General features: G+C 41.4%; 1 protein-coding gene across 1 annotated transcript in view; it reads right to left on the minus strand.

Moving 5' to 3' along the window:
- The window catches only part of CREB5 (cAMP responsive element binding protein 5), a 213175-nt gene that overhangs the window by 162619 nt on the left and 36472 nt on the right, over positions 1 to 14084 (minus strand). The window contains exon 4 of the mRNA XM_040593165.1: positions 6555 to 6727. Within this exon, the coding sequence (XP_040449099.1) occupies positions 6555 to 6727 (173 nt within the window). The remainder of the gene's footprint in view (positions 1 to 6554; positions 6728 to 14084) is intronic.

A 14084-nucleotide genomic window follows, 5' to 3' on the forward strand; every position in this document is an offset into this window, starting at 1 on the left:
GCTTGATCTGTTGCATCAAACCGACTGCAATGAGATCCTCTTCCATCCGAAAATGATTTTACATCTGTTTTAGTTCAAAGGGTCATATAAATCAGAAGCTCTGACTATAAATTTTGATAACACCTTTAAAGAAGATTTATACAGTGTGTATTTTTTATATATATATACACACACACACACGAGGTATGTAAGAGATACCAAGCACTAAAATTAAGCAATCAATGCTGTATTTTCCAAGTTCTGTATATCATATTTTAAGTCCTATTTATGACTTACTCTGATGTGAGAGCCAACCTATGTCCATGAAAGCTTGGTATTTCTGTTCAGATACAGTTATGGGTGCAGCACGCTATTCTGACCTCCCGTTCCTATAGTTCTTGGGCAGGACAAGCTTTCCAGAACGGAAACATCATGATCCATTTCTTAGAAACCACTTCTAGAAGAACTGGCTTGAGTGTGGGTTTGCTGCCTATCTGAAATGACCATCAGGAGAGGGAGAGGGCTGATTCCTCTTCATAACAAAAGACAACCATCCTAATGAGAGTCGGTGGCCAGCAAGTCACACAATATCCTGACACTTTTTTGTGTGTGTTCCTGCTGTAAACAAGCAACACTTCTAATAAGCTTAGGACTTTTGTCAAGTAGAAAGTATGAGGCATAAAATATTGGGGTTATTAATAAATTCAACCAACATGTAGAACAAGCGCATAACTTTCAGGGTAACAGCTGACTTCAAGTCAGATAAGGAACACACTAAACTTTCTCCATTCCTGGTTGACAGGCTATTTATTATCTGGCTAATGAACCTCCTTTCAGACCCCTGAAAGTCATCGTGATATATGTCGGTACTTTCTAACCCCTCCCTAGGCCTTACAGCAAGAAAGGGTTTTTGGGAAGGCATGGGAGGATGTGGTTGGGGATGGGAGAGCGATGTCGTGAACAATCACCCCTTTGTGCGGTGTCTGACACACAGACCAGCGCTGTTTGCTCTTTTTCTTCCTGACTCAGCAGTGTTGGGAGAGATTGAGTCAGCAGCTCCTCAACATGCCGATGCAAACAACAACAGGGGAGGCTGGGGAGCAGGCAGAGCTTCCATGCGTCACATGCGGAGTGGCACAGTTTGGTCTGCAGGTCAACGTGCAGACCTGGGCAGCTGCTAGCTAAAACAGATGAACCAGCTTGAGAGGATCCGTCTATCAGACTCCCATTTTATTCCACACCACTCTTGTCTACTAGCCGTAAGCTATGAGACAACTTGCTCCTGTGAAGGGCTTACTTGTCGTAATTTCCTAAGTAATTCACCTGAGCATCCCAGAGACTTTTGGCTACTGCGCACATGTGGCTTGATAGGATTCCGTGTTAAGCCTGGCCAAGGTCAGTGTAGTAGAAGGGACTACAGAAAACACGCCTGAGCATAAACAGAAGAAAAAGAAGCAGGAGCATTAAACAGAGACTAAAGCCCAACTTTGAATACAAAGACAGGGGAAAAAATATTTGGACAGAACGGTGCTGTCAGATGCTTTCTCTTCCCACCTCTCCCTTTTCCTGCCCTTCCAGTGATCTGACTGATGTTCTTACATCCTGCACAACCAAGGCATGGAATGGATCTGATCAAGTAACTGAGAGGTCATTTCGTACTTCATTTCTCACTGCACAGTTCTTCTCATCTAACAACATACTGTGGTGCTTCAGTTCAAATACATGAGTTGGAACAGAGGCTTTTATCCCCAGTTTCCTGGAAAGGGAACTGGTCTTTGAATTTAATAAAAGCACATCATTCCATGGCCTCTTTGATGCTATGCACTCCTCCAACTTACTAGCAGCTTAAAGAGATACTTTCTCTAGCATGTACAAAGACCCTTCTGAGTTACCAGCCTATTTCAAGTGCCTTCCAGAACTAGACGTATTATGGACATTTCTGCCCATGATCATCTCTTACAGGAGACTTTCCTGTTTCTTCAGGCTATAAAGGATGATAGCAGGATACTGTGAGAACTCAACCAGCAGCTGCAGTCTCAGATAGCTTGCTGCTGCGGTAAAATCCCTGTGCCTGCCACAGAACAGCTCTGTCCCTCTGTCATTTTGGGTCCCCCAGATTAAGGCTACAGCTGAGAAGGCTTTTTTCATTTTCACATTTTCCACATCCCCAAGGCCAGTCACAATGAGTTTGCTCTTCACTGTGTCACCAAACCTCTGTTAGTCCCATTACCTGCAGTTTTCATGACCACTCCATTTCCCATGCCCCTCTGCTTTGAAAGCGTTTGAACCCCACAACAAGATTATAAACTGGAAACAGAGAAAGACGTATGGCATCATGAGAAGGAAGAGAGAGGCACAGGAAAGAAGTGCACAGGTGTTAAAACGAATGCTGCATGTGGGGACTGAAAGGCTGTCCTCCAACTGGCACCATGATTCTTTGGTACTACAAAGGCACCAGAGGCATCTTCCAAACCCCTTTTGTTGCCTTCTCCTACCTGCTTGCATTTCACCAAATGTGGTTGCAATTTTTTCCTTCTGATGCTGTGCCAGAAGACCATCTTATGTTGATTAAAATGCTCTACAACACTTTGAAAACAGATAATCTACATCACATGGTTAGTGCTCTATGTCCACTTCAGAGTCAGAGTTCACTGAAATTGGACTCACATCTCCCTGTCCATTTAGTAAAACCTTAAAAACTGGCTAGATCTGTGACAACCCTCAGTCCTCCCGTGTTCTCTTTCAGCTACAGAGATGTACCAGGGAGTTTCAAGCTGGAATAATTACTAGTTCTGTCTGCTACTAGCTTGAAAAACAGCAGCAGGTTACTTTCTCCAGGAATGCTGAGCTGTTAGGCTGCAGCCACCTACAGTCTTTGCTGGTCTGAAAAAGCCATCTTACCTAGCAAAAAACGTGCCCAGATAAAGCCCCCAGTGTACTGCATTGTCACCAATTTGTCTGACCATAATTTTCACATACGTGGCTGAATACTCAGTCACTGAAAAAATTGAGTTATTTAAAAAAAGACAAGCACTGCTATTGTACAGCCTAGTTCAGAGTCCTGTATCTTGAGCTGATTCAGCTTATCTGCCTTTCTATACCTTTGACAAATGCATGTCGTATATCATTTTTTCTCCCCTTCCTCCATATGCCTTACTGCTTTTCCTGCATCTTATCTCTAAATGATGTGCTATTAATCAGCCAAAGACACCCTTCACTGCTAAGTGTTCCTCAACTGATTTTTCATCAGCACAAGTAGTTACTAGTTACAGCATTCCTCCCACATGCTAAAGCTTGGGGGGGAGGGAGAAGGGATGGCAAGGAGGCTAGAAAGACTGCCTCAACGCATAAATACTATCTGGGACCTTTATACCAAACTGTCAGTTTGCTGTAATGATAATGTTGCTGTTTGTTCTCAACCAAGGTACATGGTGGGAGGAAAGTGGGACTGCACCCTGTCTTATTTTTTAAGTTATTAACCTTCATGCTCTTCCCTTTTTCTGATTAACTTGGCTGGATGCCCGTTCAGTAGTAGCTGAAGCTTAGTACCTGAAACAATGTGTGTATATACACTGTGCCAGTAAGGCTTGCCCAACAATGCTCATTTTGTCATGTTTTCCCATGCCTTGTGTCAATATCTCATTTTATATGCAAGCCCCCGGAGCCAGAGTACAGGACCGGGAAAAAAGAGGCACAGAGGAAGGGAGAGGGGGAGAGGGATGGAGGGAGAGGGCAGAAAAAGACGGAGAGAAGAAAGTGGGGGAAAATTACGTCCCTTGGGAATGTCAGCTGCTGTGAACTCGCCCAGTCCTCACCACGAAACCAGCTGCGTGCAGGCACAGGTGGGTCCCATTCTCTGTTACTGCAGCACAGCCCATGAGCAGGGTCTAAATGAAGACTTTCATTGCTATTCCCTGTTTTCATTGGAGTAAGTCCATCACAAACATTTGCAGGTGGCTTGGCCATAGTCTGACACTAAAATATTTTTGGTTGTGATAAAAATCAGAATATTGCTACAAGATGGTTCTATATAACCTTTAGGGCTTAATCCTGCTCTTACAGTGAGAGTTTTACCCCGTTGCTCTCTGCTGGTTTTATTGCTCATTAAAAGACATATTCCCTGGAACAATTCTTCACGGTAAGGACTCATCTACCCTTTGGGGCAGCTTCAGATGGGTGTTTTTTTTTAAAAAAAAAAAAGGGAAAACCCAACCCAAAACCACTGATTTAAGCACCTCAGAATTTGGGCTTGTTAAAAAGTTGAATCACCTCAACTTTGTACAGCCAAATCAAAACCACCAAACTTTGCAGAGCATTTTCTGAATCTATCTGGATTTTTCTTCAGTTGTCTAACATGGAAACCATTGCCCAGTCTGTATTCCTTGTGAAGGGCTCTTGGATATAATTCTTAGCACGTTTAGAAGGATAAGATGAAGATAAATTGAAATGACAAGATACGTTCTTCAAATAAAATAGAACAGGCACCACAGGGAAAAGGCCGAAGGAAAAGAAGACAAACAAGGATGCTCAACAATTTGGCAAGCAGATGAAGTTGAAAATTCAGCAATTATCTCCTAGGACACACCATGAACAAAAACCAAAACCTCCTAGGAAGAGGGAAGAATGTGGAACAGAGTATGCTGGAGGTCACACTATAAGTCTCATTCACACACCAACTCACACCGAGACTAAAATGCTGACAATTGCCTCCCAATAGAGCAGCTTTAGAGTCAGACTTAGGAAACATTGGTGTGATTCAGTCACGGGGAGAATTAAGATATGTCATCACGAAGTTTCCCAAGTGAGACACTCACCACTGACTAGGAAATAGGCCTTTTTATCCTGAACTCCTCCAACTTCAGAGATTCTAATCACCGTGGCCCCGAACCAATGCAAACCTAAAACCTGACTGACAGGGTCTTGCAAAACCACATGCAGTTTTTTTCTCATTATATAGAAACAATTGTTTGGAAGCCAAGTACATTCCCATATAAAACACCTCACCACTGAGTATTAAAAGTTGTTTGGTGTTTTTTTTATTATTATTTTTAATTAGGATCTTAATTACCACTAGACCTATTAAGTCACAATTTGAACAGGAGCTTAATCATCCTTAACCAAATAATGGCATTAGCAGTTTTTTCTTTCTAAAACTGAAAAAGAAACTGTTTCTTCTTCCCAGCCCCCTGTATTTGAACAGAATGGGACGTAAGACAACAACTTTCTTGTACTCACAGACCAACGGTATTGCACACGAAATCCCAGTTGGACACTGTTTTGTCACTACATAACATATACAAAGGCACATCTATCAAATATCTTTACCTGACCCATGCCATCAAATTTCTATATTAGGAAGAAAATCCTGAAATAGTAGTAAAAAGGAAAATAGAGGAGCTTCTCCAGGAGCACAAAACTGGGGCAGCAGATGGAATCTGTGTCCTGTGTGTGGCTAGGTAACCCTTCCGGAGCAGTCAGTGCCACGGGCCATCCTGCCACCATGGCACTGGGAGACAGACAGCCTGCAGTCTACAACCTCCCCCAGCCACCAAGAATCTTGAAGGAAAACTCAAGAAGAACTGGATTTTGGCTTTTCAATGCCAGGATTTCTTTTTTCGATTTTACTCTGAAGAGACTGCAAGTTGTTCATCAATTATTTAGACAATGACTGGGGACAGAGACTGCTTTTGCACTTACCATATAATGGATATGACCAAATTACAAATTACAGATGATGAATCTAGGCTCCTGCTCCTTTCTTAGTCCACTGATATATCGTTTTATCCATATATTTTCATGCATACACTCAGCCTACACCTCACCCCCTCACCCAAATCCTTGTGTGAGGAAAAAAACTGTACCCTCAAACCATCTGGGCAGTTTCTGTGTAATTAAAAACAAGTTATTGTGACTTACGAGGACCTGATGTTTGCTGGAAGTAACCAAGAGTACAAAACAAGGATGTTTTTGTTCACACAGTTCTCCAAACATGAGCACACAATTGGTATTCAAGCCAATACAATAAGCATCCATACTGTCAATTTATGGGAATAAATATGGATCCATCATCACAAATTGAGCAACTGTTTGAGAAACAGAGGTTTCTGTGCCAAACTCCATTTATCTTGATGGTCTTTTTATTTTGTCTTGTAGCATTCTTCAGTTAAACACAGTACGTAGGAAACAGCTCAATCCCACAGAGTACCCACGATTCCCATTGAAGGAATTGCAAGGATCAGCTTCAGAAATACCCTTTTTTCCCAGAGCACTTATAAAAACAACATGAACTATGAATGTAAGCAGACAAAAACAAAAAACTGGATGGAGAAAGCAGGAATTCCCTGCACGTAACAGCATTCTGCCCCTTTTGAACGAAAGCATCAGGTCTGGAGTACACGTAGTAACCTGGCTGTTCCCTCCCAGTCTGCAACAGATGTTGCAGGCATCCTTGCTGCATCCTTGCAGGATCAAGTGCAAACTCCATAACCTCAAGAACCACGAGGACAACATCTGGTCCTGCATGCAGCTGCTGGAGCCAAAGAACTGGAAAAATGAGCAAATGGAAATGGACTCACCCAATCTGTCGATTTGTGGAAGGTGCTTGTGTAATGACCGAACTGGACTGTGGAGACGGCATGGCTTGTTGAATCACAACGCTGGTGTCGTGGTTTGGCATCCTTGTATTTGTCAGCTGGTGAGATCCAGGTCCTGCCATTGCTCCTCCAACTGTGTTATGCATGGAGATATTCTGTGAAAAGAAGGGAAATGGGAGATGGTGAAGGAAAATGAAAAAGAAATAAATGTCTTATCTTGAATAGAATTAGAAATCTGAAAGTATCAACAATAAGAAAAGTTACTGGCTCTTGGGAAATCCCAAGTCAATAGATCTTGTTGTAACAAAGAATAATAAAGAAATGAAAAATAACTGTTTACTTTTACAGGGCAATATAAACAGAAAAAAACCCTGCAAGTTGACTAATCACTCTTCTGCGATTCTGACTAGTGATTTATAATGAGGATATTTAGCACATATGCTCCTAACTGAAGATGATATATATTTTGTTTGAAAATTACTCCTGTGGTGAGTGCAGGGCACCTTGATTTACTACATGGGTTGTTTACTGTGTACCAGGTCTGTTTAGGCTGACAAGCAAATCAAGTTTTATAGTCCCAAAGTAACAAACAGCACACGGCACATCACAGAACAGCTATTTCTATTAGCCTCCATATATTTTGTAGAGCAATAATATCCCAGAGGCCTAGAATAATAGCGCTGTATTTGCACATATATAACCTTTGCTTCAGGTAACTTGGAGCCCTTAAAAAGTTCTTTTTTTAAAAGCAAGTTCACAGATAACTGATACCCACAGAGCAAACAAGCCACGAGAGACCGGAATACTACTAGGGAAGGAACCACGGGATAAAGCTGTTCTCCTGTTTTGCCAGCACACACAATACACGCTGCTGCTAAACCACAGGGTTTGACTTGGCCTGCGTTTAAAAACAAACAAAACTCTCGAGCCAGAGATAACCCACAGCGTATACATATGAAAAATGCGGTAACCTTGAGAGCGTTATTTTTCCTATCAGGCATCAACGTGTGGATTGTTAGCAGTAAGAGGAAAAGAAACTTTCTGCTGTCACCTCACGCTAGGCTGAGGAAAAGGGGGAAAAAACACCTTTACACACACACACTCTGCCACCAAGACTCATGCAAAGCATCTTTCTGACCTCTGCAATACACAGGATTGAAAACTAAAGTTAAATTACATTCAGAATTCCCACTTATGAGCCAATTTCTCTAGGAAGCACTGAAAAAACACAAAATAATGATAGATAAAGCTGGTAAGAAAGGAAACTGTGCTCTGGATCAAATGTGGACAGGCAGACAACATACGGAATCCCAGACCTAAGAGAAAGATTGCATTCTGAACCAAAACAAGAATATCTGAACCAAAACAAGAATAAACCCTCCAGGCAACATTCCTCATGGAAAAGGAGCCAATAATTAGAGGGACCATTGAAGACCTTAGCTGTCATCCCCCTATCTCCCAATTCTTATATATTTCAGGTGATTTCCCAGACTACTGCAGACACAGGGATCTCTGTTTTTTTTAAGGGAGTTGCTGCAGTCTTCATAAACATACAAAGAGGCAGAGGTGCTGCCTACAGCCGCATGGTTAGACCACTCACCAAGTATGAAGAAGATCCAGCTCTGAGTTCCTCTTGCAGCAAATAATCTACACAATATGAATCAGGTTCAGCAGCTCCAGTATTTCTTTAGGAGCATGGATTGGAAGAGGAAGCCAGACCAAGGACATTCACTGTTATTTTTCATAGCCTGGTAGTATGTCATGACCATCAGGCAATAAAAGAGAATAACCTTAGCTATATGGAATCTTTTCCAAAAGAAGTTCTCTCTCATCTACCACATTCCTATTAAAATGTCACTTCTTCAATGGATTAGTTCAGGATTCAAAACTGCACTGACTTTTTTGATCATTACAAGATTTTGCAAAACCAGGTCTAATATCTATCCATCTGCAAGTAAATGTTTTAGCGGTATCACTTCCTAAAGCTTCTCCTTTATACTAAGTCTGTGTTTCAATTAAAACCTACCAATAGGTGATATTTACTTGTTTCAAACTTCACCCTCATTTATTGCTCCTTTACACCGGCTCCATAGTTTCTGAATCCTTCCAAACATTCTGCATCGTCTGTTTGCTTTCAGTAGTATGTTTATTAGAGCAAACATTAAATTGCAAGACAGGTATACAGTACTTGCACCTCTGGATCCATAGGGGAGCAACAAAGAAGAAAAGCATCAGTCCCACACCATGAGTTTATTCCGCAGTGCTGCACAACTGCCCCTTCCCATTGCCAGCACAGATGATGTGCCTTACACGGCTGCTTTGCTTCCAAAAGGGGCTGTGTGCATGAAGCCAGAGCACTGGCATGAAACTGTCCAGGATGCAGAAAGCCTTTCTCTAGGTTACACACTCCAGACCACAGTTTTCCAAGAGCTACAGAACATTGATCTGCTACATGGGAGGATCTTTAAAGGAAACGTGGATGGTGCCATGAGGCCTGGGAAGGGAAAGGATGCAATCCATCATGAGCTTTAGACAAGTGGTACCCCAGCACTTGCCCAGATTTTGACTGAATTTTGTTGTGCCATGGCAGAGCAGAATTTAAAGATTTGATATCAGATTCCCACGCTCCTAGATCCAGTATTTCCATTTTCTTCTCCTTCTCGTCTCCTTTTCTTCTATAATTCCAGAGCTCTCTAAGGTATAAATGGTATGAATTATGATGGGTATGAAAAAGTTTGTTATCTTACATCCACAAACTTGTAATGCTGTTCCAAGGTTTTGATAATTTCCAATAAACTGTATCTTTTCAGAGAAAGTAGGCTGAACATGTGATGCATGGAAAGCAAAAACAGAATGAAAACCTGTCAATGCATCCAGATGTCCATTCTTCTCAGTAATGCAAATGCTGTTGTTGGGCAGGAACTAGACCTTTATACTACGCTGCCAAAAGAAAGTCTAAGATTTCCCAAGAAAATGTCAAACTCAGCACGACTCTTACATTCACAAGAAAAAGATTTGGCAACCTCAAAATAATTTACATTGGTGAGATACTTGTGAAGTTACAGAGAAGTTCAAGCAAGTTCATACTCAAATGACAATGCCTATGCTTTGAAAGACAGGAGGAAGGTAATGCACAATAGATCTGACACTAAGCCTGCCTGATCTAGTCATATGCATCATGACATGCAGGATGACTCTATATCACCAGCAAGCAAGACTAGGCTTGTTGCGTGTGCGATGCAGACGGTCTTCAGAACTCCCAAGATGGCCTTGCTGTGTTGAGCTCTGCATCTGATTCTGAATGGATCTGGATAGGATATTAGTGAGCTCCTTGCAGACTCGACTTTGGGCCCTTATAGAAACGGGACAAATTCAGCAACATTGGCCAAAACTGAGACCTACATTTTATAGCTGGATTGTTACTTGGCTAGGCTGCCTCCAGCTCTAATTTTAAGGAGTTCTGCATGCTCTTCCACCAGGGATCCACGAAGAACATCTCACTTTGACTCCCCTTTTCATTCTCCTCCAGCTCTTAAGTCGATGGTTAAGATTAATTGATACTAGGAGGGGAGCTCCCAGCACTCCAACCCAGAGAAGAAGTCACCAGAAGCGACGATGTGGACAGTGCTCTCTGTCTGCTTTTAACACTCCCAAGACCTGTTCATACTCTGAGAGAGTATAATACACACTCAGTTTTCTCAGAGATCTTCACAGCTGTCCTTCAGCATTAGAAAAGGGCATATAAGCTTATTAATATTATCCATTTTATTAAACTGAATCTAAATGTTCACACAGGGAACAGGCCACCCACATGCCAGGAGCTGCAGAGATGTGAAAGACATCCCCTGCCCTTAAGATTCATTTAATGGTTCTTAATTAAGATCCAATAAATTAAGAGGAATTTATTTCCTCTAGGACTAAATTTCATCCCCACCAAAGTTCCCAGTCACTCCACTGAAGCAGAAACTAGGATTATAACACTGAAGAGCTTTTACGGAAACGCTCCCCTCACCCACGCGCTCACACTGTACTCTCCAGCAGTACTTAACATTCAAATAAATAAAACAAAAACCAGCCATATCCATGAACCAGTTTTAAATCAACGTGCTTATTCTCAACCTCTCCAGCTGCAAAAGGAAATGGGATAGATCATTGGCTTGCCTTCTCCCCAGTTACACCGTATCCCCCACTTTAGCTTCAGACTTGCAAGAAAACATTTGAGCATTTTTCTCCCACATGCAACCATTTAACTTTGGATAGGCAACACACTTCTTTTTTCTAAAGGCCAAAAACGTCTCAAAGTCATGCTTCCATGTTCTGGTGGAGAGGATTACACATCGCTCCGCAAGAACACACACCCTGTTGGCAAGCGCAGCAGAGAAATGACGGCTCCACAGACACAGGCAAAATACACCCCATCACTCCAGCTACTAACAGTTTCCACTAAACTTGTTGCAGAGAAACACCCATCTGTGTCACATGGCACCACCTGCATCACACATCTCCATCTACTGAAAGCAAAGGATGAAGAAGACTAAGCCATCATTTACAATCTCATGGAATATTCTGAGTATCAAGTAAGCATTTGTCTGTGGTTCTAAACTGTAAGAGCTAGCTTCTGAACCAAAGCCAGCTTATATTTTCCTACTATTCTTTTCTGACTGTGAGGCTTAATGAAAATTGCAAATACCAGTTTTATACAAACTGAAGACTCATTCAGGATTGTTCTGAGTGAGCTTTTCAACAGACCTGTCACCTATAACACCTATAATTGTACATAAATATATTATGCAGACTATTATATAAATTCTAAAGTCAGAAGAGATTTGCCATGAAAAAATGAGAGAAAAATCCAATCCATCTAAACAGACAAAAGCACTTTTTTGAATTTTTTGTTTTCTGCAAAAAAATCATTAAACTATATTTTCCCCAAAAAGCAACTTTAAATATTGTTCAGATAATTCCAGAGTAAAGGCTTCAACTTAAAAAAAAAAAAAAACAAACAAAAAAAAACAAAAAGAAGAAGAAGATAGAAATCAAATACACAGAGATATTTTAGAATTTACATAGCCTGGCCTCTCAATTAACATATTTGAACAAGGATGAATATTCTAAGTTGTCCCACTTTCAGACATTTTATAATTTATGGGGAAAGAAAATACGCATTTGTAACCTAAAGTCTTCTAGAAGGCTCTACAGACCCATGGCACTCAGGGTAACCAAGACACACATTTAAATGGCAGCTACACATTAATTTTTAAGAAGTGTGCAGTAGCATCTTGCCTTATTATGGAAATCGTAACTTCACAATATATATAATACCCACATGAGTGGAAGCCACCAGTGACACACTCACCCACTGCACATGCTGTTTACACATCCAAAGAACCTGCTGACTTAAAAACTTGGAAGACATCGTCATAAAGAAAATTATAGACTAAATGTAGCAAACAATGCTCCATCAAAATTACTGTTAAATTCTATTGAATTCTCTCCTGACAGAAGATGATGATCATCTCAAAACCAAAGTTATCAAATCTCCCCAGAAAATGAATATTTTATCATTATTCAGATCCATGTGTAAGGAAAACACTCTGATGCCAGACCATCACAGCTGTTTCATCAGTTACTGGTTTGCAACTTCTGAAAGTGTCATAAGCCCAGATCTAAGCTTGCTGTCCACACAAAGCCAACAAACATAGCAGGGGAACTAGGGAAGAAAATGGAGATAAAGAATGGATCAGATTGCTAATGCAGTTGGAGGATCACAGGAAAAAGAGTCTACTACAAAGACTTAAATTTAAAAAAAAAAAAAGAAAAAAGGAAAAAGTACCATTGTACAAGAGGTGGGAGAGCATAAATTTGGTGGAGACTGAAATGCAATACTACAGCTTTTTTTAACCTGTAACATCTGTATAGCTTGAATGAGAAAAAGCACTAAAGCAGAAAAAAGGACACAGAAAAGAACTGCTGGAAAATGCTGTGTAGTAACATTAAGCATAGGGACAAAGCCCCAGGAAGATCTTATTGCAGCCTGCTAAAATCCATTTAAACTCCCTTACTTAGCGAGAGGTATGAAGTCACTGAACAAGGCTGACATATAAAAATACATAACTGATGCCAAAAGATCTATTCCTCAAAATGTTTCGAAGGCAGACAAATGCTCACTTAACAGCTACCTGATAAAAATGGCACATTACAAAAAAAAAAAAAAAACCAAAAAAAAACAAAAAAAACCAAACCACCAAACCAAAAACACCCAACAGCAGGCATGAATGATATATCCCAGAGTGCAAAAGAACTCTTCCCTGCCCCCAGGTCCCGTCTAACATCTACCCCTGAACAGGACACAGTTCTATCTATCCACACCGTGCTGGAGACCCAAAGGCCAGGAGCAGTACGAGTATATCTGACTTCTTGAACCCTGGGCACCACTGCTCAGTCAAATGTTATCAACCTGATCTCCTCGGGGGTAAAAATGTAAAGAAAAATTAAACTCCTTACTCAAAAACGACAAGTAATGATAGGCAGATGGGGGAAGAGGGGAAACACTGCTCTCGCTGAAATCATAAAGCTTTGAATCGGTACTTATCAGTCTCGGCCACTGGTTTCCAATTTTTTGGATCACAGACCTCTGTCAACCCTCTGAATTTCTCACAGAACACTCTGTGCTCTTATCATAAATTGTAATTAAGGCAAGATGGTTCCACAGACCAGCTGCAGATGACTTACCACAGCTTTGCGACCACCAGCAGTTCACAGATGAGAGTTTAACTGCCACCCAAATATTGCTTCACAGCACCGTGACTAGAATTTCTTGACAAAAAAGGTAACCTTCCTAAAGGCATCTACGGACTTCAGTAGCCCAAGCCCTTTTTTCAAAATGTCTTCAATCTTTTGGAGCCATAGTGAAAAATTAATTTTAATTAATACATCAGACTTGTGTACTCAGGCTGGCAGGAGCTTTGCAAAATTCTATCCGAAATACGTATGCTGTAACATGCAGGGAAACTTTCTTTTTGTTGTAAGTTAGGAAGAATCATTCTTAAATGCAGACATGCTGGCTACGCCTGAAGAGGTATGAACAAAAAAAACCCTCATAAATAATCTTTTTATCTTGTTTTCTTTCACTAGCTGTTACCATGTTATCGGAAAAACTTTCTGAGATATACTGAGCAATGCAAACGAAACCTTGCCTGCTAATCTCCAGCAAACTCTGCGGTGCTGCTAAGAAGCATGGCACAAGAGACAGGACAGGCGCATGAAGTGCTAAGCCAGGTATAAGCTGTCTCAAGGCTGCAGCACTCACCACCATAACTACGCCCGAAGTCCAAAGGACCCATTTAAGCACTGCTAACCCTCTTAAGGCCGCTGCCCGAAGGACGACAGGCCTGCACGAAACCTCCGCAGCGCCCAGCTCGTGCTGCAGGCCAGTGTCCATCACGTCTCCGCTCGGCCGCTGCCCTTGGGTACCTGGGGTGCACAGTCACCTCCTCTGGGCTCTTCCTGGCA

The sequence above is a fragment of the Falco naumanni genome, chromosome 4 (genome assembly GCF_017639655.2).
Source record: "Falco naumanni isolate bFalNau1 chromosome 4, bFalNau1.pat, whole genome shotgun sequence".
NCBI lineage: Eukaryota > Metazoa > Chordata > Aves > Falconiformes > Falconidae > Falco > Falco naumanni.